The sequence below is a fragment of the Lineus longissimus genome, chromosome 3 (assembly GCF_910592395.1).
Source record: "Lineus longissimus chromosome 3, tnLinLong1.2, whole genome shotgun sequence".
NCBI lineage: Eukaryota > Metazoa > Nemertea > Pilidiophora > Heteronemertea > Lineidae > Lineus > Lineus longissimus.
Genome location: NC_088310.1, coordinates 6,950,657 through 6,973,913, shown reverse-complemented (window position 1 = coordinate 6,973,913; position 23,257 = coordinate 6,950,657). Strand labels below are relative to the sequence as shown.

The 23,257-nt window shown below is 41.0% G+C and overlaps 1 protein-coding gene across 1 annotated transcript; it reads left to right on the top strand.

Annotated features, from left to right (window-relative positions):
• The first annotated feature begins 327 nt into the window (after positions 1-327).
• On the top strand, positions 328-22,929 carry LOC135485607 (neuroendocrine convertase 2-like). The gene is made up of 13 exons (XM_064767818.1): positions 328-694; positions 12,066-12,170; positions 13,499-13,666; positions 14,033-14,141; positions 14,375-14,412; positions 16,340-16,416; positions 16,632-16,720; positions 17,263-17,438; positions 17,873-18,088; positions 18,464-18,564; positions 18,754-18,987; positions 19,277-19,441; positions 19,776-22,929. Exons 1-13 carry the CDS (start codon positions 503-505, stop codon positions 20,062-20,064), a joined length of 1,959 nt encoding a protein of 652 aa, XP_064623888.1. The 5' UTR covers positions 328-502; the 3' UTR covers positions 20,065-22,929.
• The last annotated feature ends 328 nt before the right edge of the window (positions 22,930-23,257 follow it).

Below are 23,257 nucleotides of genomic sequence, written 5' to 3'. Positions count from 1 at the left end.
ATGATTGGATCTATATAAGGGTGAAAATTACTATGTCTGATGATATATTACATAAGGAAGACAATGGAAAATGGCATTTTGCATCCTTGTCTCAGGAAACAATTAGCAAATCTGCAGTGCTTAATGGTGGTGCATGTTCAGTAATATGAATATTAGCTTAATGGCCTGGGAAACAGAACATGTAGGCTGGCGTTAGCGTTCTGTATAGCAACGCGATGCGTTAAGGGAGCCACATCACATCATCTGGGACCAAAATCAATACGACCACGCATTGAATGAATATTTAAAGGGGGCTGTGACGTCAGAGAATCGATAATTTATGCATGGCTGTAGATTGTCCATAGGAAGAAGGAGTCAGTTGCAGTAGTCTCTTGGTGAACGGTTAGGAACACGACAGAGATATAGAGAAATTACTTCCTTTGGCGGACTAAATAAAGTTTTAAAAGACAAGGAGAGAGACTGAGGATAAGAGGACGTGAGGATTTGTAGGGTAGAAGAGGAGATGGTATATCGGACGGTATGGCGTCTAGATAGTTTGGCTTTGATATGCGGCCTGGTGTTGTGCTGGCTGCCAAATTCTCAGCCCTCTAAGGAGGTTGTGACGAACGAATGGCACGTCCATATGAATGACGATGTGGGGATTGAGGTGGCCAAGAGAGTGGCCATGCGGACCGGATTCTCCCTTATCTCACCGGTAAGTCAATTACTTTACCTAATTTCCTTGAAACATAACCCGCCAAGTTGGAAAATATGCTATGGCGAATAAATGGGTTGCGCAATGTTGTTCCCCGAAACGGACGCCCCTATTAAGTTCAAAGACATCACAAGGATTAGAATTTTAGGAGTTTTGAACTTGATTTCATGTTTTATTTTCAAATATTACATCTTCAGTTGCTTTTTGTTATCGTATGACAGGTTTAAAGGAAACATATGTCATAAAACGTAGATGGACTTTTCGGCATTAAGTGTCCATGATATAGAGTCCTGCCTATAGTATCCATGATTTCTCGAAGACCATCAAGATAGTAGTCCTGAAACCGAACCTCTTATTATAAAAATACTTTCACCGAAACATTTTTACTTAAAATACGATACACAAAAAAATTCGATAAAATACAAAGTACGTGTGCATAGGGCCAATGCGTCGCCCGTATAACACCAAAAATAACAGTGCGTGCATGCTATCGTCACACCTCGACCATTTTTTATTTTTCGGGATATGAAAATTATGAGCAAGGTTATTATAATATGTATCTTATTGAGGTTTATTATTAGAAGTTTGTAATATTGAACTGAATTATGGTAACTTGTCTGGTTTCTTCCAAGCAAGCACATGACATGATGAAATAAGACTAAGGCCCTACATTGTTTACAGAGAAATGTTTTATTCAACTCAATATTTAAGAGAAAGACATTTATGGTTTTGAAATGCTCCCACTGCCATTACACTTGCAAGTTAAAGCGTCGCTTAGAGAAAAATCATGTGGAGTCATCCTGGTTATGTTATGAACAATATAACATCGTATACAGCATATCATTGGAAATTCTTTCAAATTTTGTAAACAACAGTACAGCAGAAATAAAGCTTATCGATTTCTGAAATTCAATAGCAAGATATGAATGATATCTAAAACAAACAAATGTAGCAAATAATAATATCATTAAAAAGCGATCTCCGTGTTAACAGGAATACCAAATATGATGCTGTCGCTGATGAATAACCTATAGCAATTCCAAATTACATCACATCATATTAAAAGCCAAGTTTTACTTTGCATAACCACTCACACCTACATTTGCCGAACCTACTTGCTACGCCTACAAATATGATATAGCCACAGGGGCATTTGTTAGCTAATACAAAAATGTAATATTAACCTTATCTATGATTCGTGACAGGTCTAGCTTGCTAAAAAGTCAGAAAATTTGTCATTCATAAATATCCAGCGCACTTAAAAATGAAATCAGTAGCACCATACCGGTAGCTACACGCGCTACCGCTCAAATGAAAAAGTCAAGACTTTTAATTAATATTAATCAATCGCTATAATAATCGTGATACATTACTATACTTGAAGCGTAAGAGTTGACAAAGATTGCTAAAACAGGTTATGAATAAAACAACGGGGAAGACGATTTGGTATGCACGGGAAACAAATTGTCTTTGTATTTGTTAATTATGATGGCTTTGTCAATAAGTAAATTGTTAAAAGTCACAAAATGATCCACCGTAGCGCTACTCCGTTTGGTAATTTGGTACTCAAAACTTGTTATGAAACCTAAGCGATTCTAAATCTACCATATGGCTGGCAAGTTTAATGTATGAAATATCGATTCCTATGCGCAATCAGTTTAGCCTTCGATACGAGATGCGGCCGCCATCGAGTCAGGTATACCGACACCTGTGACGGCACGCCGGTGCGGAGGTTCGCCGGTAAATCTGATCTTCCGGGGGGTGGGTCACCAAGGGACTTCCCCGGTCAGGACATCTAGATACCAGATCCTGCATGGCTTATCTGTGTTACCGTCGCTCTGATTCGAAGGCATCTCCCTGAAGGATGTCATGACAGGCCGCTGTGTTGTGTTGTGTCACCGAGCACCTTCCTCAGAGACCAAGATCTCTATCAGCTCATAATGCCAATTTTATAGGTTGGCTGGGTCAGGACAAAATAACACAAAATAAGAGTCACTGAAGGGGCGAGTGAAGATGAGTAGACGACCATAGAAAGTCATCTTTTTCCAACCAGCGTTTCGGAAAAGATCCAAAATGTATACCGACTAGCTTTCCGTGAAGGTTACTAGCTAGTTATCTAAAAAGCATATACTTTGTTAAAAGTATCACGATTGCTTTAATGATCGTTTGTAGATATTTCCACTGAACGAATACATGTTTTAACTACAAGAGTGCGTAGAAACCTTAAGAAAATGGCTCCTTTAGGTTTGAAGAAGCACTTGCAAAAACTCATCATCACCTTACAGCCTAGTAATTGTCAGGTGTAGTTTTCTACTTGCATCTTAATTGCCACTTTGTTAAGATTAATGGCATAATATAGTGTTGCCATCCGTCTCAGATTGGCACCCTCTCTTCGTACCCACGTCATATTCTGATAACGACACCGACGCAATAAAACAGGATGTCAGCTCAGAACTATATTTGCTCTCAGCGAGCTCGTAATTTGCTCGAATGCTATGTTAACTGTTAGCTCGCCAACGTTTCCATGGTTTAATAAGCAAGTCGGGGATATTAGGAATGGTGACGTCAGGAACTGAGAGATCATGACTTAATTCGAATTTGCAATGTCGTCATTCTTCCTGTGGTTAGTGTGTTCTGCTAGACTGCCGGCCGATTTTACAAGAGTTCAGGTTTTCGCATTTTATGTCACTTTTTGCTTGTCACTCCTGAAGAACGAGCACGTCATTTCCAAAGGGCGGTCTAAGTAGGATTCATGATTTCGCGGTTCACTCTATACCTACTCAGGTCATGTGGTGCCATGTTCTCAAACCGAAGTCAGTTGTCCCCCTGGAAAAAGTCCTCGGGAAGACTACCCTACCCTGATATAGGCTATGTAATCTTCAAGAATACACCGGCTTGTCGTCGGGTAAAATCCCTTCCATTGTACATGTGATTGATGTCTCGCCAACCTCTCCACAGTTAATACCTAAATAGGAAACGACCACGCAGTAAGATTATCCAGAACCTCGCTGGCCTGAGGAGCTCAACCCATCAGTCACTTAATGATCACTTAATGACCGATATGTCGCCGGCAATGAATGAGAAATTAATGCCTTTTCAGGAAGAAAGCTCTGGATGGGCAGTTTGTGCATCTGTTGATAAACAACTTTCAAGATAGTAAAGCATCACTCTCACTACTCTGACTCAAAACAAGATACTGATTAAAAGAACGGTAAAAGGAGCTTCTCGTAAGCAATTGATCTTGGATATCTGAATATAAAAACAAATTGAGAGAAATTCACTATTCTTCAATTGCATTCAAAATATCAAAAGCAACGTCTATAAGGCATCGCTGCGTTGCATTTGCGTCATATGATTACATTCAAGACGGATGCAGATTGCAGTACGTCAGATATGTCTTCTATTTAGATCTAGTGTAGCCTAATAAAGATATCTGATAAGAAACAGGAGATTGAGGGATAATCTCGAGAGGGTACGGTTAATTTCCTGTGGCATCATCTGCAATAAGTTGAATGTCGCGAAAAATTTGCAGTTCTTAGCGTGACAGTGGCTAAGTGGGTATAAGACGTGGACCATGTATTGGCATGGTCTCGGAGATCAAGGGTTCGATTGTTGACCGCAAACGATATTCAAAAGAAAAAACATTTGGGTGACCACGTCCATTGGGTGCTTCTGCGAGGGAAAGTACAACATGCTCTCCAGCGTCGCCATGCCTCCGAATCCAGAAAAAGGAAATGTAAGCTCCTGGAGGAATGATGAAGCCACTTTCCTTACTGACAGATCACATTATCGTGCTTTCAAAAAGGAAACATTACTTGTTCTTCACGATCAATCCCATAAATGCAAAAATTGAATCAAGCAAGGACTTTAGTGGCGTTATTATCGTTTTACCCCGATTCATGTGGGCGATATGGGTCCGTACATCATTAACTGATTGTTTAAGAATATATGTTTTCTGTCTCGCTAATGCCAGGGTTCATAGAGAATAACGCATGTTGAGGCAGTGAGGGAAGCCACTGTGTGGTTTCAGGATTATTGTCTGGTTCTCGAGAAATAATGGTTGCAAGAGAAGTTGCAGGAAAATGTTGCTTTCTGTAAGGGAAGTTGCCGGAAAACGGCTTCCTGTAAGAAAAGCTACCGTAAAATGGCCTTCTGTAATAGAAGTTGCAGGAAAATAGTGTACTTTCAATACGACAAGTTCCCAGCCTCGATAAATTGGGGAAATGTCATGACATTTCTTCATCCAATTTAGGTTTTTCCGGCAATCATTCATTCACCTTTCCTCGGTTCGTGCGACAATAATGAAGGGAAACCTATATAGAAGCTGATTGCCACGTGACGACGTCCAATTTGTCTTACAGTTTACCGCAGTTCCGGTACCACTTCTATCTATGCATTCGTTTCGTGTCATGAAGTGAAGACCTGTGTGTCACACAAAATCTACATATGCCCAGCCTGCCCACACTTATTCAATAATTTCAATATTTTCATTTTAATACTTTCATCAAGAATGGTTTTAAGACAGTGTAATGTTTAACCAAATGCCTTCGATTTTGCTTCTTTTGAACAAGAAAACAACAGATTGGGGGTTCCAGATCGGTCCGAACAGAGTCTGCCTAGAAAAGGGATGTTTGTAGTAGTTGTAATCCGACCGTAATTGATTTTTTACATTACGATCTAACTTATTAACCCATCCAACATGGCGAAAAAAGAAATACATGTACGAGTATCAATATGGAGGTTTCTGAAAAAAACTATCCGTATCGAGTTGGCTTAGCATCTGCCTACAGTTGGTCTTTCTTTGTTGTTAACTCTCCGTATCGAGTTGGCTTAGCATCTGCCGACAGTGGGTCTTTCTTTGTTGTTATTTTCTTATATAACTAATATTACTAAAAAGGGTCAAACACTCTCCGACTGGCTCCTAAAGTATAAGATATTCCATGCCTGAGTACAATACATAGCCTACGTTGACCACTCATCCGATTGTGGACATATATCCTGTGGACATGTACCTTCGTTTCCATGGTGACGCTGTTGGACCCAAACAATGTATTGACACTTCCCGATATACAACAAGACTCGGATACAACTACTTTATACAGTAACTAAGGACAGACAAAGGTAAATTCGTCAATTAAGGACACAGTAGGTCGCCGTCAGGTATGGTGTGGGGAGTTTCTCTCAAATGGCCTCAGCCTCCATCGAAATACTAAGCTATTTTTTTATCGGGGGGGGGGGGGGGGGGTGACTTATCAAATAGGCATTATCAAAGTAGTGTACTTGTGAGGTGGTTTTGGACTGGTCTGTGCATTAAATGGGTTTTTATTAAAATATAATAAAGCTTCACTCTGAGGTGAACCTCTGCCGAAAACATTTTATACAATACCTTGACGCTCAAATAAACTGCAATTATATTCTTTCTCTAATGAGCGTTGATTTCACTTTCGGCATGATCGTGTTACCAAGTTTTATAAACTGGTTTAAATATTTTATAAGCAATAATTTTTAGATAAAGTTGTCCAACAACAGTATTCGAAAACCCAGGAACTGCATGTGAACTCCCCTGTGGCCACGGAACATCATCCGTGAGACAACGTGCCCTTTTTTAACGCCCTCGTACTTTCCAGCTCCTTCTTTGAAAACATCCGCAACTGCATGTAAGGTCGTAGGTGTTGACATTTTTCCTATGTTTGATCGATTTTGTCTGAGAGGACATTTCGAGAGACCGCGTCTGGGTACTAAGAATAATGGAGTCTAATCTTCCTGTGCGTTACTGAGAATAGGAATAAAAACCAGCTTTATACGGGTTGGGGTGTCGCGTGATCGAAGGAAGTAATAGGGATATTTCCATAAAAAAAAGAAGAATGCCATTCGTTGTTAACGTATGGCAAAGGTTAGGCCGAATGACTTATTTCAAATGACATGCTCTGTTCGTGTTCTGTTTTGAAGTTACTTCTTTACTTAACGTTGCTCGGTCCACAAAAACTGGTGTTACATAGCTTAGATGTACATAACTGTCTTGTTTATGCAATGGCAGATTCCCTACACTTTCTTGTTTATCAATGTCCTTAGAAATTACCTCGAATATTGTTGTTTTGACTACATTTCCATTTGACGCCATCTTCGGCATCATCTCGGAATCGTTCGGGAATTTCCGGAAGGCCGTCGGATGGGTTCGGAACTTGCCGGGATACGAGTAAACAAAATCGTAACTTCGCCTACGGCGCGGGTATGGTGGATTTGTTACGGCTAAAGATTAGCAGCCTCGTTCTACTGATACATAAAAAAGGAAATCTTGACCTTTCAAATGAGATGAAGAGGTCTAAATAAGACGACATGCACACTAAAATTAGACCACATACATTACTGATAAAAAATAATCGTATTCATCATTCGCGTGTGAAGTGTGATATATCTTAGATTTAGCTGAAATTAGTTTAGGTTCTTTTACCGTGTGGAATTGTCATTTCGTGTTCTTCTGGCATGGGTAAACCATCTCCATGGAAACGTTGTCTTCATCCTCGTTGTGTTGAGTCCTTTTCCTGTAGATGATGGTAAAGGAAGTAGCTTTTAATTTGATTAACAACGTGGGTTAAGTGAAGGTTATGTGACAAGGGTTAAAATGTATTTGGAAGATCAGATATATTTAAGGTTGGTGCCAAGCATTTATAGCTTTTGTTACTAGATTTCACATTAGGTAACACAGTGCCATTAAAAACACAGAACCCCTCCTAAGATTTGAAAAAAATGCAGGGATATCACGAACTCATGATCAGAGTTATCGTAGATAACATTTTACATTGGGAGCGTGGTGGAAGCGATCTGACTTGTGATCGGAAGGTCAAGGGTTCGAAGCTCGGCAAGTGCCACTATGGACACATGCACTCTTAAGTGGACTGAAATGTCTAGGCGAAGTGCGGTATGTGTGCATCTCGGTTTCGACATAAAGGTTTCCTCACCAGGTAGGGAAATCAACGTGTTCAGCGCTATGTGAGAACTTACCATCAGCGTAATATCACAAATTCATGATCAGAGTTATCGTAGATAACATTTTGCATTGGATGTGTGGTGGAAGCGATCTGATTTCTGATCGGAAGGTCGAGGGTTCGAAGTTCGGCAAGTGCCTTTATGTACACATGCACTCTTAATAAGTAGACTGAAATGCCTAGGCGAAGTGCGATATGTGTGCATCTCGGTTTCGACATGAAGGTTTCCTCACCAAGTAGGGAAATCAACGTGTTAAGCGCTATATGAGAACTTACCATCAGCGTAATTGTAATCCTTAATCTTTTTCATAACACTATTCAAATTGCCATCGCATTGTCGTTGACAAGAAGTTTATAACACCTGAAACGCTTTACAACACCACATCATCCATAGTTCAACATAACTGTTTTTCGTAATCTTTACTCAAAACGTGCGACAGGTCTATATTGAAATTTTCAAATCTGATAATGTCATATCAAACAGCCGCCTTGATATCAAACGCGGAGGCGGAGATTGTATTTGGCAGATCGAATTGATTGGCAATACCGACCCATAATGCGCGTATGTCACCAAGCGTGGCTGATAAATCGGATCAAACGATCCGTATATATTCCCCCTATCAAATCAAACTGGGAGAGTGTTCGATGGTGCTTGGGTCGAGACTGGGGACCATGGTGGACCTAAGCCAGTTTTCGGTCTCTTCGTGACTACGTAGTCCATACTTCGTAGTTCGCGAGGGGTGAGAACCTGCTGCCTAATATAAAACCCCGAAGCATAGAAATGCGACGACATTAATTTCAATAACATCCCTTTCCCATTACCAGAACGGCTTACCAGCTTCCGCCGTGTTTGCGATCATTCGATTCATCTTTCTTCTCCCAAAACCTGTAAGAGAAATGCCTGCGTTTGACAGGTTATTAATGCAAATTCAACCCTCAATTTTTTTTCAAGCATTAAAAAAGATTAATAATACTCCACAAATTGAAATTTCAAACTCTTCAATGACGATGCCTTTTAAAATGTCAGGTATTTTCTAAGCGTTTGTTGAGTGCTAAAGAAATAAATCTGATGCAGTGATGCCATTTCCGTTAATACCACAAGCTGACAGTAGTCGATATTGATTTGCTGATTGCGTCTGAGCTATCTCAGGTGTACGGCTTAGTCTCAAACAATCGTGGCAAAGCTTACAAGAAGAGGATGCATTGGTTGAGGCTATACTAGGCGATTTTGATTGACCTGCGGCACCAGTTTGAGTTGTTGGTTGTTAGTGATCACTGAATAAACCCATATGTAGTATGATGACAGGGAGTTAAATTCACCTCAAAGGAGACTGACACACACTTTATTGGTTCTTCTTCATTCACCTACTGCCCAAAGGAAACGACCTAAATGCATTCGACCTTCGACTTTCAGCAAGTGTCGTGTTTTACTTTCCATGGACGTCTGCATACAAGTCCGCGATCTTAACAGGAAAGTAGAGGCCACATTTGGCTTCCTACCATACACGTATCTCCTCTGCGCTTGTGTATCATCTAAAATGCTTACCCCGTAGTACATCGCACGTTGAAGCTGCACTTTAGTCTTATAGGCGTGACGCAAACCGTTGACCAGATAATCAGTCCGGCAAGTGTCTCGACCCTTGAATGGCCGCGAGCGAGATGACGTATCTCCTCGACCAAGTGCCATCATTACTGTGTTGATTTCCGCTACGGACACACAATCACCATTGGCTCTCATCGGGGACTGGTGATAGATTACAGCGGCTAGAGAGCCGCTATGTAGTGGCATTTAGAAGAGATCATTATAGCGTTCGTCAAGATGAGGATTTTTTCCGACTACCAACGGACTGTGTTGGCAGACATTGCTCAGAAGAATTGTTTTTCACGGTTGTGACTTATGCTCACCCCTTCGGCCAAACGATATATCATATTCGCTGCGGGCGTATGTATTTTTAATGAAGAAAATGGTTCATGGAATGCATACTATAGTACCGGCCGATTCCATTAAATATCGTTATTTTACAAAATAATATGATTTTCTCTGATCTATTACTGATCATTGTTCCCCTTATTCAAGATTTATATTCTAATGTAACCCCATTGCTCTATCATAAATCTTCGTTGGTAACAAAGCTGAATTATTTCTGCTCATCTACGAGATGTTTGGCAAATCATCATAATGGTATGAGGTTGTGCTGTGTATCTATATTGAGAAAATAGTGGATTGCTATCCGGATGTAACTCGGCCAGTGGTCTCTAAAACGAAAATATCAGCTCTAGTGAAAACTGCAATGATAAAGTTAGTCATAAATGCTTAACCTCCTCTTCTAACTCCTGTGCGACCAGGTACTGACCACTGACCATTTTCATCTCTCATATGATTCAAATACTATGTCAGGGAACGGGAGATTGGTATACAGCTAGGCACCTGATTTCGTATGAGTCTGGCAATGCCAAACACTACGTGAGAGAACGGGAATTTGGTATATAGACAACTGGTTTCGTTTGAGCCAAAGACTATGTGAGGTGACGGAAGATCAGGTTTCTCATGAGCCTGGCAATGTCCATCACTGATCATGCTGATCTCTCAGATATCACCAAACACCATACTCTTCCTGATCTAAACCTCTTTGTCTCTAATTACGCGGGTGTTCCACTAAATATCGTCAGCGCTGGAACACTGTGTGAGGACATGTACCCTTTCACTTCATTACCACGGTCGATTCCTCCTCGCTACTCATCTAGCATTCTCCCAGCAGTTTCCATGACGACGGTTGGTTTGTAATGGCTTGGCATGAATTTTCAATCAATGTCAGAGATGTGATGAATGATCTATGCATTATATTTTCTTCACTCGTATGTTGTTTTAGAGTCAATGCATCATATTTCTCCTCGGAAATCCATGACTTAGGTCACCATGATAATGGACTCCTTCGTATACCTATGAAATGAATGACGCTTCCTCGAGATTGATATCTACATGTACCTAAAGGAAAGACATTACCGTTGTGCAAATCAAACAAATATCTAAGAGAGTACGATGCATTTGTACAACGGTTGAACATCATAACGCCATTTCAAATGCTGATGCCAAAGGAATCCAATGTTTGATGTTGCAGCTATTTTTCTTCCTTGAAAATGTTTCGGGTTGCTTTAATTTGAGTGATTGTAGGATTGGCTTTTGACTTGCCGATGTGTCGTAGGATATAGTGTCCTCCAAAACAAAATATTCGACCTTAACTATTGTTTTGAGGCGGATTTATGCTCATGGAAATACAATCTAATAACAAAAAAGTTCCCTGTTGAAATTCCATGATGTTCCCTGGACATATGCTACATGAGGAACAGTATTCACACCACTCAAGTGCTAAGCCATGAAGCTATCGTTGGTCCTTGTACATCCTGACAACCGATTACATCCATTAACTGACCGGAAGCTGTCCTTCCTTGTCATCGTGGCTGCTCGCTTGTTCGCTTGCCTGCTTCCGGTTCTCAGATCACTGGGATATTTTGTTGCAGATATTTTGGTCAATGAGTCAAGTTGTTCGAAGATTTGTCATTTGGAATCGTCCATAACAGGACATAATTTTTGAATTACCGCCCACATGGTGCAGTTTTTGTACAAACATCCTTTAACTAAATAGTTGCAAGCATCCTTTTAAAAAATAGTTGCAAGCATCTTCTAAAGAAAGATTATCCTCTTCATCTACTCTTCAAACGCGACCTTACTGATAGCATACCATTAATGCCTCAATAATGCCTTTTTTCCTCGACAATGCACATCGGGCGGTTGGGCGGAAACCGAAGTTATTTAGATTAAATCGAAAACCATGTTACAATATAAAGGAAATTGACAATAGAAGAATTTGAAAAGGAATTGATTAAAATGGTTGAGATGTCGATTGAGGAGGTAGCGATCGGGCTTGAAGGGGATTGACAAGTCAAGCTTTATTTATATTTCGTTTTAAAGCAGCACCAAATCTAGGCTAAATTCTCGCTTCTAATGATTCATTTGCCATGTGTCTTTCAGTTTGGCTCCTTCAAGATGGCCGACCTTTCGGCAAAAGTAATTCATTCCTGCTTTCGTGCAATCAACAAAATTATGTCATAGATACATTTCGAGTTGCACGACTTGTGCCGGTGTGAATGGAAGTGTTGTCCCCATGGAGAATTTGTACCATTCTATTTAGGGCGACGGATTCACTTTGTGTATGGCTGGCTATACGGCCACTACCTTAGAATCGGGAGTGCTGAACAAAGCTTTCTTCTTTGGGCCGATTTCCTGGAGACAGTTCTAATGTGCTGATGCTGATGTCTTCAAACCACATCACCACTTCAAGTTGATACACAACTTTTACAAAGAATTGCCCCTTTTCTATCCACAGGTAATGGGCTCGGAGAGGGAGTTCCATTTCGTCCACAGAGGTTTGCCGAAGCGGCGGATGAGAAGGAGTATAGGCCACACCCGAATGCTGAGGGCCGACCCAATGGTAAGTTGACATTGATTGAAGTTTTTCTGATTTTTTGGTCAACTTTGATATCTCCGTAAACGTTGAATTTTCTTTCCGGATTTTAACTTTTAGCCAGAGATCGTGTGGAATTTACCCAAGAAAATAAACAGGCATGGCCATTACTCGAGGAAATGTGCGTCCCTATTCTTTAACAAAATGTTACCGTGCTAATCCATCTTAAAACGGTTTTCTGACGTCATTTTGCGCTGGTACCAATGTAATGGATTATAATATGGGATTGAAATGATAGGTGTTTGCAGGCTATGTGATAACCTCACCACTAGCTGTTGGTAACGCTCCTAATCGTCATCACAAGATGCATTAACAGAATCTTTTAAAGTTTTTTGTGTCCACATCTAGACAATAGCTTATCAGGAGCAAGATAATTCCATTAGATCCCGTCCTGAACCGCATAGACACGGATGTAAAAGTATTGGGTTTGCTGAGATTGCTTGCTTGAGTCTCAATTTGCTATCGAGTAATTGCCACCGAATTGCAAAAAGACTTCAATAAGCAGATCAATTAATGTTCAAAGCTGAAAAAGTGATTAATTTTCATAAACTGATTATTTTGTTTCTTGTATAATGACATGGGGATTTCTTCATCAGCAGAGCAGTGCACTGCATGCTCTGAACGGTCTGACGCACACACGAAAGCAGTACACCGACAACTACCTTTGGTATGGATGATACGAAAGACCTTCGTAGTTCGTACGTCCGACATTTCACAAGCTGAAGCATGAACACGAGATATTGATCTCCAGTTTTTGTATAAAACATCAACATCGTTGTTGCCACGGAAAGCGCACGTCGTGCGATAGCTGCCTTAGCAAGGGGAATTCACTGTAATGGCTGGTCGATGATCCGTCACTGAAGCAAAAATACTAATGTCACGGTGATTAGAGCGGCTAAAGAAGACGAATGACAGCTACATGTGTTGCCATAGGGATTTCGAGACAGTTGGCGTTTGAAATGGAAATTCAAACGTAATAGTAAACCAAACCAGTCAAATGGTAACATCGAAGTTTGATTTATAGCGTATTTGGGAACATGCGTTTTGCACATATTCCAACTACATGTTAACATGGCACTATGCTGTGTTACCAAGTTGCCTGAGAGAGTTGTGATGAAGAGAGGAACCCATTAAGGACAGTTCAACAAAGTAACAGAAATATGACCGCTTTAATTATTCCCCGTGCGCGAAAAGTCAAAGCAATTCGTTTCAGCCATACACCAACAGAGGCAGTAAAGCGAAGTCTTGGTTGCTGAAATCTTTTGATTCAAGGCTGCACTTCCTTCCAATTTCAGGTAGCACAAGCATATCAAATAACAGGTTTTATACGATCAAAACGAGGTTTTAAGCCCATGCAACGAGGAGTTCCCCTCGCGAATGGTTTTAAAGGAGCAGGGCACATAAACAATCGACACGACTCACGAACACCAAATGATCCTTTATACGATAAGGAATGGTACTTGGTAAGTAAAGATTTTACAATTCTTGAGAAAATGTTTTGAATGACCATCTGTCAGGATTCAAACGCGTCCGCAAAACGCCCTCAGATATGACAGATAAACAGCCACCATCTGGAATCACGCTGTTCGCTGATCGCAGATGGTAATTAATGTTGTCAGAAACTTTTCACAAGAGCAGCCAACATAGTTTGAACCCTCGACCACCCTGGCCATCTGGGTCGGGATCTTCCTGTCAGCCCATTTTAGTAAAGGGTATTATGCCATTATCAAATCCGGCTACAGACTAAGTGGTACTGTCGTTAAGCCTTAAAACTGATGACATGAAAAAAATTGATCTTCATTAATCCTGTGTGTACTTTTTTCTTCAAGAAAAATGTTGGCCAAGCAGGAGGAATACCAAAATTAGATTTAAACGTTGAAGCAGCATGGGCTTTAAATATAACAGGAAAAGGCATCACAACAGCAATAATGGACGATGGTAAGGAATACTATCTCCTCGAGGATGAATATTGACACTCTTTATATTCAGTTACATGTATTTGAGTTTTTTCCGTGCCCACCTTTAGCAGCTGCTGTTAGCATGGAAAGAATAAAAGTTGAGTCAGATAAGATTTCAAAGATTGAGAACGATATCACAAGGCAATAGCACAAAGGCTCTTGATTCAAAGTGATTTGAACTTTTTTAATTTATCATTTTATTATTATTTTCAGGCGTGGATTACCTGCATCCTGATCTGTGGGATAATTTCGTAAGTTACTTGTTATGTTTCCATATATCATCAGTGTTGAATTCACGAGGATATTCAATAAAATCGCGTACATTTGTATTGTAACCGACGCGTAATACGCATCCTCTACACGCTCGAAGAAGCGTAAACCCAAGGCAGAACTTAGTTGCCTGGAATATTCAGTAGCATGGGTTCATTTGTTCCAAACTGTATTTTTCTCTGAAGACATTATCTGGAATTTGCAAGGTAACGTTCGGTTAAACCAATGCGCATTACTAAACTAAACCAGAGGTTGGACTGCATTGTCTTTCTTCTGTTCGTGGGCGTGTCGTTGTCTCAGACTACTGTCACCGCAGGTGATGTTAAGAAGTTCTAATAACGATACCGACACAACAGGTAGTAAGAGAATGCTTGATCCGGTACTGTCATCGTAGCCATGGAAATTACCTCCAGAAGCAACGTGGCCGATATTCCTTAATGGACTTCCATTTAGTTTGAATGAATGACCAGTATCTTACTTTAACTAAGAATCTTTTGATCAAAGTTTTTTTTCCGCATTGAAGTTGACCAAACAATCCCAGGGATTGATATCTAATGTAAAACTAGACCCCAGTGCAAGTGTGGATGGAGTATCAAGCGTGCAACTGCAAGTAAGCTTTTAATGACGACACGCGAACATTGTATTTTAAATTTATCATAAATGACAGGTCCCGAAAAAATATCGTGTCCATGTCATCTAATTCGGTGTAGTTTGGTAACCTACGGAGAAGGTAAGCCCATTTGTCGCACTACAGGGTGTTGGGCATTTTCTGAGGTTTCAGTTGCATGAATTCTCAGTGATACGATTAAGGACATGTTTGGTGTTGGTGTCATCAAAACGATGTAGCTTTCAGATTCAAAAGAGAAATCTCCTCTTCCTGGTGTCAAAGATGATATATCGAAAAAGAGGACTGCATGCGGATCCGTACTTGAAACGGTGAAAATATGGCACAAGAGATTGGTCATTTATTAGACAAGAAGTAGATGATTGACCTTTATTGGGCTATGGAATGGTCCTGGCCTGGGGAAGAGACGGTGGCGGTATTTTTAGGAGTGGCTTTCCTTAGCGACAGATCACCTCTGCAGCTTAGCGGTGGTGGTTTATGATTAAGCTTCCACTCTATATTTGCCTAGACAGAAAAGCTTTCCTTTGGCTAATCCTTCGCTTATTAAGTCATTTTACGTTACACTTTGGATGTTCTGCTGAGCCATGATAATGATTCTAAATTTAGTAACCTCATCGGGCTGAGCTTTGGCCACCTTCTTCAGGCGACTGTTAATGTGGTGATAGGTTTCTTGGCTGATAACGAACATAAAAATTCATTATCACGAATGGCTTTTCTTTCACTCGCTCATATTTTATACATAATCATTCTCGGTTAGGAAATGCTCCGATAATGTAGCCAGGTGAACCGATGTGACCTCGTTTAGAGATTTTCGAACCAATCCCTGGTTGACTCCTATATATTTAGGGTAGGTTCAGATGGGGTAGGCTCCAATCGTTATCTCAAAGATAATTGCACTATTATCAAGACCGGCCCTAACATCGCTACTATCATATCATACACAGACTCAGTGATACTAAATACCTGACCTTTCATGAAAGGTACGTAAGTGACAGCCCTTAATGGGTTCTGAAATAATACCCGGTACCTACCCCATGTAAAAAAATCTATAATTACTTCCGAAATATTAACTCATATCTTTCCGCAATCGTCGCATTTTGCGATTGAACGATGTTGTCACGTTTCCTTCCACAGCATTTGATTTTTTATTAACCATGCATGTGCATCATATTTAAAACATGTTTTAATTAACATGGTATATCGTAATCTGCAATGATTTTTCTCATACATCGGGCATAGCCAATTAAGAGTAAATTGTTCTAAATTCTCGACCATCTTTCCAGAATGCCGAAGCCAGCTACGATTTCAGCAGCAATGATCCCTTCCCATACCCCCGGTACACTGACGATTGGTTCAACAGGTAGGAACAATATATTCACATCCATTCTCACACTCTCATGACACATCCTTCTTACCATACCTAACTACGTACGATGTACAATGTAGACATATCAGTAGATGTGTTGCATCGTTGGCCATTTAAATCCATGCTTTTGTTCTTGTACATTTCCTTAAATTCATTGACGAACTTGAATCTTGAAGGACCTATAAACACGACGTATTTCTTTTTATTAGCCATGGAACCAGATGCGCCGGTGAGGTCGCCGCCAAAAGAGATAACGGTATATGTGGAGTTGGTGTCGCATATGATTCAAAGATTGCGGGTGAGTCAAGGAGCTTTTCCGATATGGTTAAGTTTCTCCTACTGTACATGTAAGAAGCAATACACCCCTCGTGCATGCAGTGATTACCTCAGTGCCATTGCGAGCTCTCTCTCTGTCGTTTCCGAATTGAGAGAACACCACAGTTTCATTAGCTGCACATGAATCCCAGTACATGTATATTAGTTTTTTATGATTACCGCACGCAGTTCTATTGTAACAAGAGATACATGCTGTCTTAGTAATACTGCTGCTGAAATGATGGATAATAAATGGGTCCTGTATGACGGCGAGGAAGTCTTAACTGAAATGACAGGAAGGATTCGTATTCTTGCAGCTAGTAATGACTATGAGCAATAAATCGATGGTAATCTCGTAAAGAAGACTTTGGTTCCTGGAAGACGTACGCTGCCAAATTACCAAATAACTAAGCAACAACTCTGACGTTGTCGTTGAAGAACAAAACGAAGCCAATTAAGCAGTCGTCCGATGATAAATTTTTTAAAAAAACACACCTTATAACCAATTTCTCTCTGAATTCTCAGGTCTAAGAATGCTCGACCAGCCCTACATGACTGACTTGATCGAAGCCAACTCCATGGCACACAAGCCCGAACTGATTGACATCTACAGCGCAAGCTGGGGACCAACTGATGATGGCAAGACCGTGGATGGGCCAAGAAATGCAACCATGCGCGCTATCGTCAATGGCGTCAACAACGTAAGTTTGTGATGAAATTTTTCTGACTGGCGGTGCCAAGGCAGCCGGCTGCAGTGGTACGTTGGGAGGTCAGTCCACTCACTGATAGTTGACAATCCCCTGTTATCAAAGGATTTCCCATTTTCCTCCCTTTAGCCACGTTGCCTTGCGTGAATTCGCAAAGAAGTGTTGGCGAACGAACCGTGTTCGCATTTTCCATTTTGGGGAAGACTCCTTCCTATTCAAACCATGTAGTAAGACCATATTGATATATCGAAGTGCCATCTTCTGAGCCAGGGATCACCAAGTTCCATGTTCTATGCTTGTTATTGGTGATATTGCAGTGTCATCTAATGGTAAGATTGTGTGGGCTTGAAATCACCAGGTTATTACCAATATTGATACATGTCCTAGGTGATTGGGTCTTTTGAAATCATGTTTATGTCTTTCTGCAGGGACGAAAAGGCAAGGGAAGCATCTACGTGTGGGCTTCAGGTGATGGTGGACCGGACGATGACTGCAACTGTGATGGTTATGCTGCCAGCATGTGGACAATCTCCATCAACTCTGCCACCAATGATGGTCAGACCGCCAGCTATGACGAGTCGTGCTCCTCTACGCTGGCCTCTACCTTCTCCAATGGAAAGAGCTGGTTCATGGACGCCGGAGTGGTAAGTGATGGGGGACTATGAACGTCCCGATGACAATCATTCATTTGAATGTAAACAGAATGATGGGTGCCATAAGAAAATTACATCTGCCCACCGTCTCTGAACCGGCTTCCCTGTCCTTGTTGGCAGTAAAGTCTACCGGCGACGATTATGTTTCGTGTTTCGATCGTGTTACCTCTTTATTGTGTTTGTCTTGCTTCTTTTGGTAGAATGTTTCATTTTGATAGTTGGATGAGGTTACAGCCTTCCTTTAAACTACTGTTCCGTTGCTAAATTCTTTACCCCTCAGTAGTTTCCCCGCGGAGCAAACTTTTCCACTTGAAGGTATCCAAAGGTTAGGTGAAACAGAATTATCCACTTCTTTCACTTTTGCAGGCTACAGTGGATCTGTACGGAGAATGTACACTAAAGCACTCTGGAACTTCCGCGGCTGCACCAGAAGCTGCTGGCGTGTTTGCGCTGGCTCTTGAGGCCAAGTAAGTAGAACTTAAGGGTTACATGCGCATCCTATAACATTCATAAAGTAGAGTGCATCATGTACGTTGATGAGAATGACAGCGTCTTCAACGTAGAGGCCAGTTTGACATTAGTGTCCCATAAGCTTCATTTACTGGCTGATTGATACCGTTATGCTAAAACTAACTTTCTCTTCTTGTCTTATTCAGCCCTGCTCTTACCTGGCGTGACATGCAGCACCTGACCGTGCTCACCTCCAAGAGGAACCACCTCTACGACCGCAGCGAGAAGCACAACTGGACAATCAACGGCGCCGGACTGGAGTTCAACCACCTGTTCGGCTATGGGGTCCTTGACGCCGGAGACATGGTGGACCTTGCCCTCCACTGGAGAGGTACACCTGAGCGATACCACTGCACGGCTGGATCCAAGAAAGAGAAGAAGTAAGTATTGTTCTTCTTCTGCGTTTGGAATTTTTGAGATGCTTGCTAGACAGTCAGTCCGTTTTCTGTAACAAAGTCTGTGAAGGTGTTTTCTGAGTCGGCATTGCCCTGCGCGTAGATGGTTGATCGTCACCTGTTGCTTCCTATAGCTTGGTGAAGTAAGTCTTACATTGCACCCATGCAGAACAAACTGGAATAGTTTTCTTTTAAACCAACTGATTATTCAAAGATCGTTGCCCAATAAAGGAAATCCGTGTCCCTGCAATGTTCTCACTTCCTTCTCCTTCAGTCATTTCCGCACCGGCGAGGTCCTGATCCTCACGATCAACACTGATGCCTGCAAGGGCGATGACAACCAGGTCAAATATCTTGAACATGTCCAATCATTCATAACTCTGAAATCCTCAAGACGCGGTGACGTCACCATGTTCTTGACTTCTCCTATGAATACAACGTAAGTAAAACTTGACTGGACAGTGGTATATACTTCTGACGAGTGGATGAACTAAATGCCCATCTCTACATCGGCGGTTTATGCCCAGGTGTATCCTTTCATGCCACATACATATGTTGTACGGTTTCATACTAAAAAATCTAGTGAAAAGCAGCGCCGCCTATTGGGGTGCTGATACATATTCTTCCCATCCTGGCGAATGTACTGTGGTACACAGTTGATAAAGCTTACACATTGTGCAGGCATCTACATTTGAACATAGTTTTACTCTTTTGGAATAATAGGAACATCAGTATGTTGCGGGTCAAGATTTGATATGAGCATTCTTTTTTAGGTCAATGATTTTGAGCAAGAGGCCACGTGACGATGATGACAAAGAAGGCTTCGTTAAGTGGCCATTTATGACAACACACACATGGGCAGAGAACCCACGAGGGGAATGGCGTCTTTCTATCATCTTTGATTCCGAGCAAGCCCAGGAAGGCACGATCTTCGAGTGGACTCTCCTCCTCCACGGCACGCAGAAACCACCGTACGCAAACCAGAAGGTCCCCGGTAGTCCCCATTCCAAGCTTGCGGTCGTCAAGCGGGAACACCAGGGTCCCAATTTCAGATTTGATTAAACATCGAATCTGATCTCGAAAGAGATAAAAGCATTTCAGCGAAAAGGCAGACTGATGAAAAATTGATGGTCTCTCCGATGGCCAAAATAGCTAGTCTTAGAGGTCACCAGCAGAGGTCGTTACACGCCTGTTTCCATGACGTCAGTACAGTCGATTTGGCTTTGTAAGACAAGGACTTTACTCTTTGGAAGTGACGTCCATGGAAACGTTTGATCGAAGGATTTGCAACATTCATCTACTCCTTGGAGTAGAATTGATCATCTAATACTTTGGGTGAAGATTAGCCATCCATTTCTCATTCTGCTTCTTCGTGTAGAATTGTTAGGTTGTTTTATTAACGTTGTATATATTGTAAATGTAGGCGTTAACGGGTGATACACAGATAATGGGGCCACGGATTGCAGTCGCCGCGGAATACGTTTTCCAATCAAGATTTTATTATTGATTTAATTCAGTTACATGTAATATATTTTATAACTATTTCTTCAGCATCAAATGAGTCTAGCCATATACCAATTTCCAAAAAACAACTTTCTTGGCATAATTTTCTTCAATATTTGATATATACAATGTACATGTACCATGGGGCATCATACAGGGACAGCCCGTGGTGAATACCCGACTATTGAGAAATCTCAGTTGTTGGATAACGTCATCCGCGGCTTAGAAAGTGGTATGTCAGTCATTTTAAAAAAATCCGGCGGACAGTATTTCAGTTTTCAATGTAGGCAACCTGGAAAGCTGACTTGCAGAGCGAGAAAGCCAAAGATGGAAACTGATATATGTCTCTTATAACCAAATGGCTATATTAAAAACATATCTTCTCTGTACCAAACATACTCAGACTTTAGAATAATACGACTTCAAAGAAGCCAAAGTAGCATAGGGCGGTTTCCTTGAAAGTCGACATAACGAAAATATAAGTGGACGAGAGTCTATTAAGAAATGTTACTTCATAGCGAAGCTGGTGTCGATTTCAACAAAAAGGAAAAGGAATTCGCTCTGTGGACTAAAGTCAGTGATTACATAATCGCCGAAACTTATCAATGTTGATATCAAGGCCTACGCTTTTTGTGTACATTGCCTTTTTTGTATGGCTCAGGTAAATAGCAAAAGTTTGATATAGTGTATTCATTCGCTGCCTTTGACATTCATAGTATTTGTTTATCAGTCTCCACGACGGCACTGGTAAACTATGTATGCAGTACGTATTTTCACGATTGGAAATTTGAATTTTTTGGAACGAATGGAGTAGACCTTTAAGCAACATTTCGATGGAATTCATCACACGAGAACGTGTTGGTTTTGACGACATTCTGCGGATGCGACCATTTGGCTGCTTTGAAGTGGAATTACTGATGTTTATATCTATTATGTCTTCGTAAGTATTTGCAGCGGAGATCAGTGCACATCTGTATATACATTATATGCCATACTGCAAAGACATTTCGTTTATGCTTTCGGTGGGCGCAGGCTCCTAACATCACTTGGGGAATGGTGCCGTTACTTATGGTGTCATACGAGGTCGAGGGTAGATATTTTTCAAAAGCTCGCATCTTGGCCGGATTTAGAACCCATTCGATGCACAGCGTGCAAATAACTACTCTGACTCACGACTGTTTTTGCAGGATGGTGCACGTATCAATCAGGCTTTGGATATTTTATCGTGATTTTTATTGTGGTTGTGATAATGTTCCTTGTAATGCCTTATTCTAACGACAACACGGCGGCGGCGGGGAGGGGTTTTAGGGTAACAAAGCCTGATAAGTTGCGGATATCCTTTGCTCAATAATCATACCTTGAAGCGTTAAAAAGCGGGTTTGACAACTAATTCGTTTATTTCTGTTGCCTTTTTCATATAGCTTTTGATAAGAAAAAACTCGATTCCTTAACAAATGCATCACATCAGACTGAAGATTACAGTGCTTTTGTCTTTATTAACTCTCCTCCCTTGATTCAAAGAGGGACCAAGTGAGACTACACTGATGGAATAAGGCATTCCTTGGAAACTATAATATTTACCTATAGCACATATTGTGATTGTCAACATACGTACACATACTGTCGTCCGGTTTCAACTCAACGAAGTCAGCAAGATAGCATTTGAAGAAATGCTTTTACAGCTGAAGACAACGTGACGCTTTTTAGGCATATTTTCATTCTACGTTCAGGTAAGGTCCTGTGAATGCATATCCCAATTTCATTCATCTCGGGTGGAAAAGTACGGTTAAATGTGCCAGTCGATCACTTGGCAACAGTCACAAGTGGCGGGGTTTGGAGATTGAAGTTTGACGTGAACGAACCACATTGCTTCCCAATATTCTCACTATAATGCGGGCGGTAACAAGCCGCAGTGAGACGATTGAAAACCAGTAGTGATCCTTGGTAAGCTTTGATATGGCGTATGTAGACAATGGCGTAAGCAACGTGAAATTGAAATGTGCTTCGATATACTTCCTTCCTTAACTATCCTTTCTGGTTCTTGATTTTGCCAAAGTACAATGTGCAACTATTTCACTGAGGAATACGGACGCGAGACTTAATGTTGAAGCCGGCATTTTTCTGAGACACCCCGATGTGCAATACATGTAACTTTACTTTGTGATACACCTCGCGCGTGAACTGAAATTGAATTCCAGTCGCTATAGGTCACATGACGCCTTTTTCCCTATTTCTAGTCTAAATTCGTTTGTTGATCGAACAGAAAGCATTCGCTTCTTTTCGCTCCTGAACGTAAAAACCGTGATAAACGCATGTATCCCATTTTTTTCTTGGAAAATTGGTATAAATTGTTGTTATATCGGGTATATAAAGTGATATGTCAACCAAATAAATAAAATATTTTGAAATCTTGTGCCCCTTAAACTGTCTTGAGGTTGCTTTTTTATTTCGACGAGTCGTTGTACTTGACGCATGTAACGGCCATATTGTATTCTGTGGCTACTCCATTCCTTTCCGGATACGATTATCAGATGTACCCACCCGCCAGAAAAGAGTTAAAATGCGGGTTTTAAATATCCAATTATCAGATTTCTTGATATGAACTACGTAGACCGTCTATTCTTAACGACCCCTATCAATTCTATAAAAGTCCATGTTCTCAAATATCGCTCCCTCATCCTAACACTGTTGCTGGGGAAAATATGGAAATATCAAATTTAGATCTATTTATAAAACAACAACAAAATTTGAA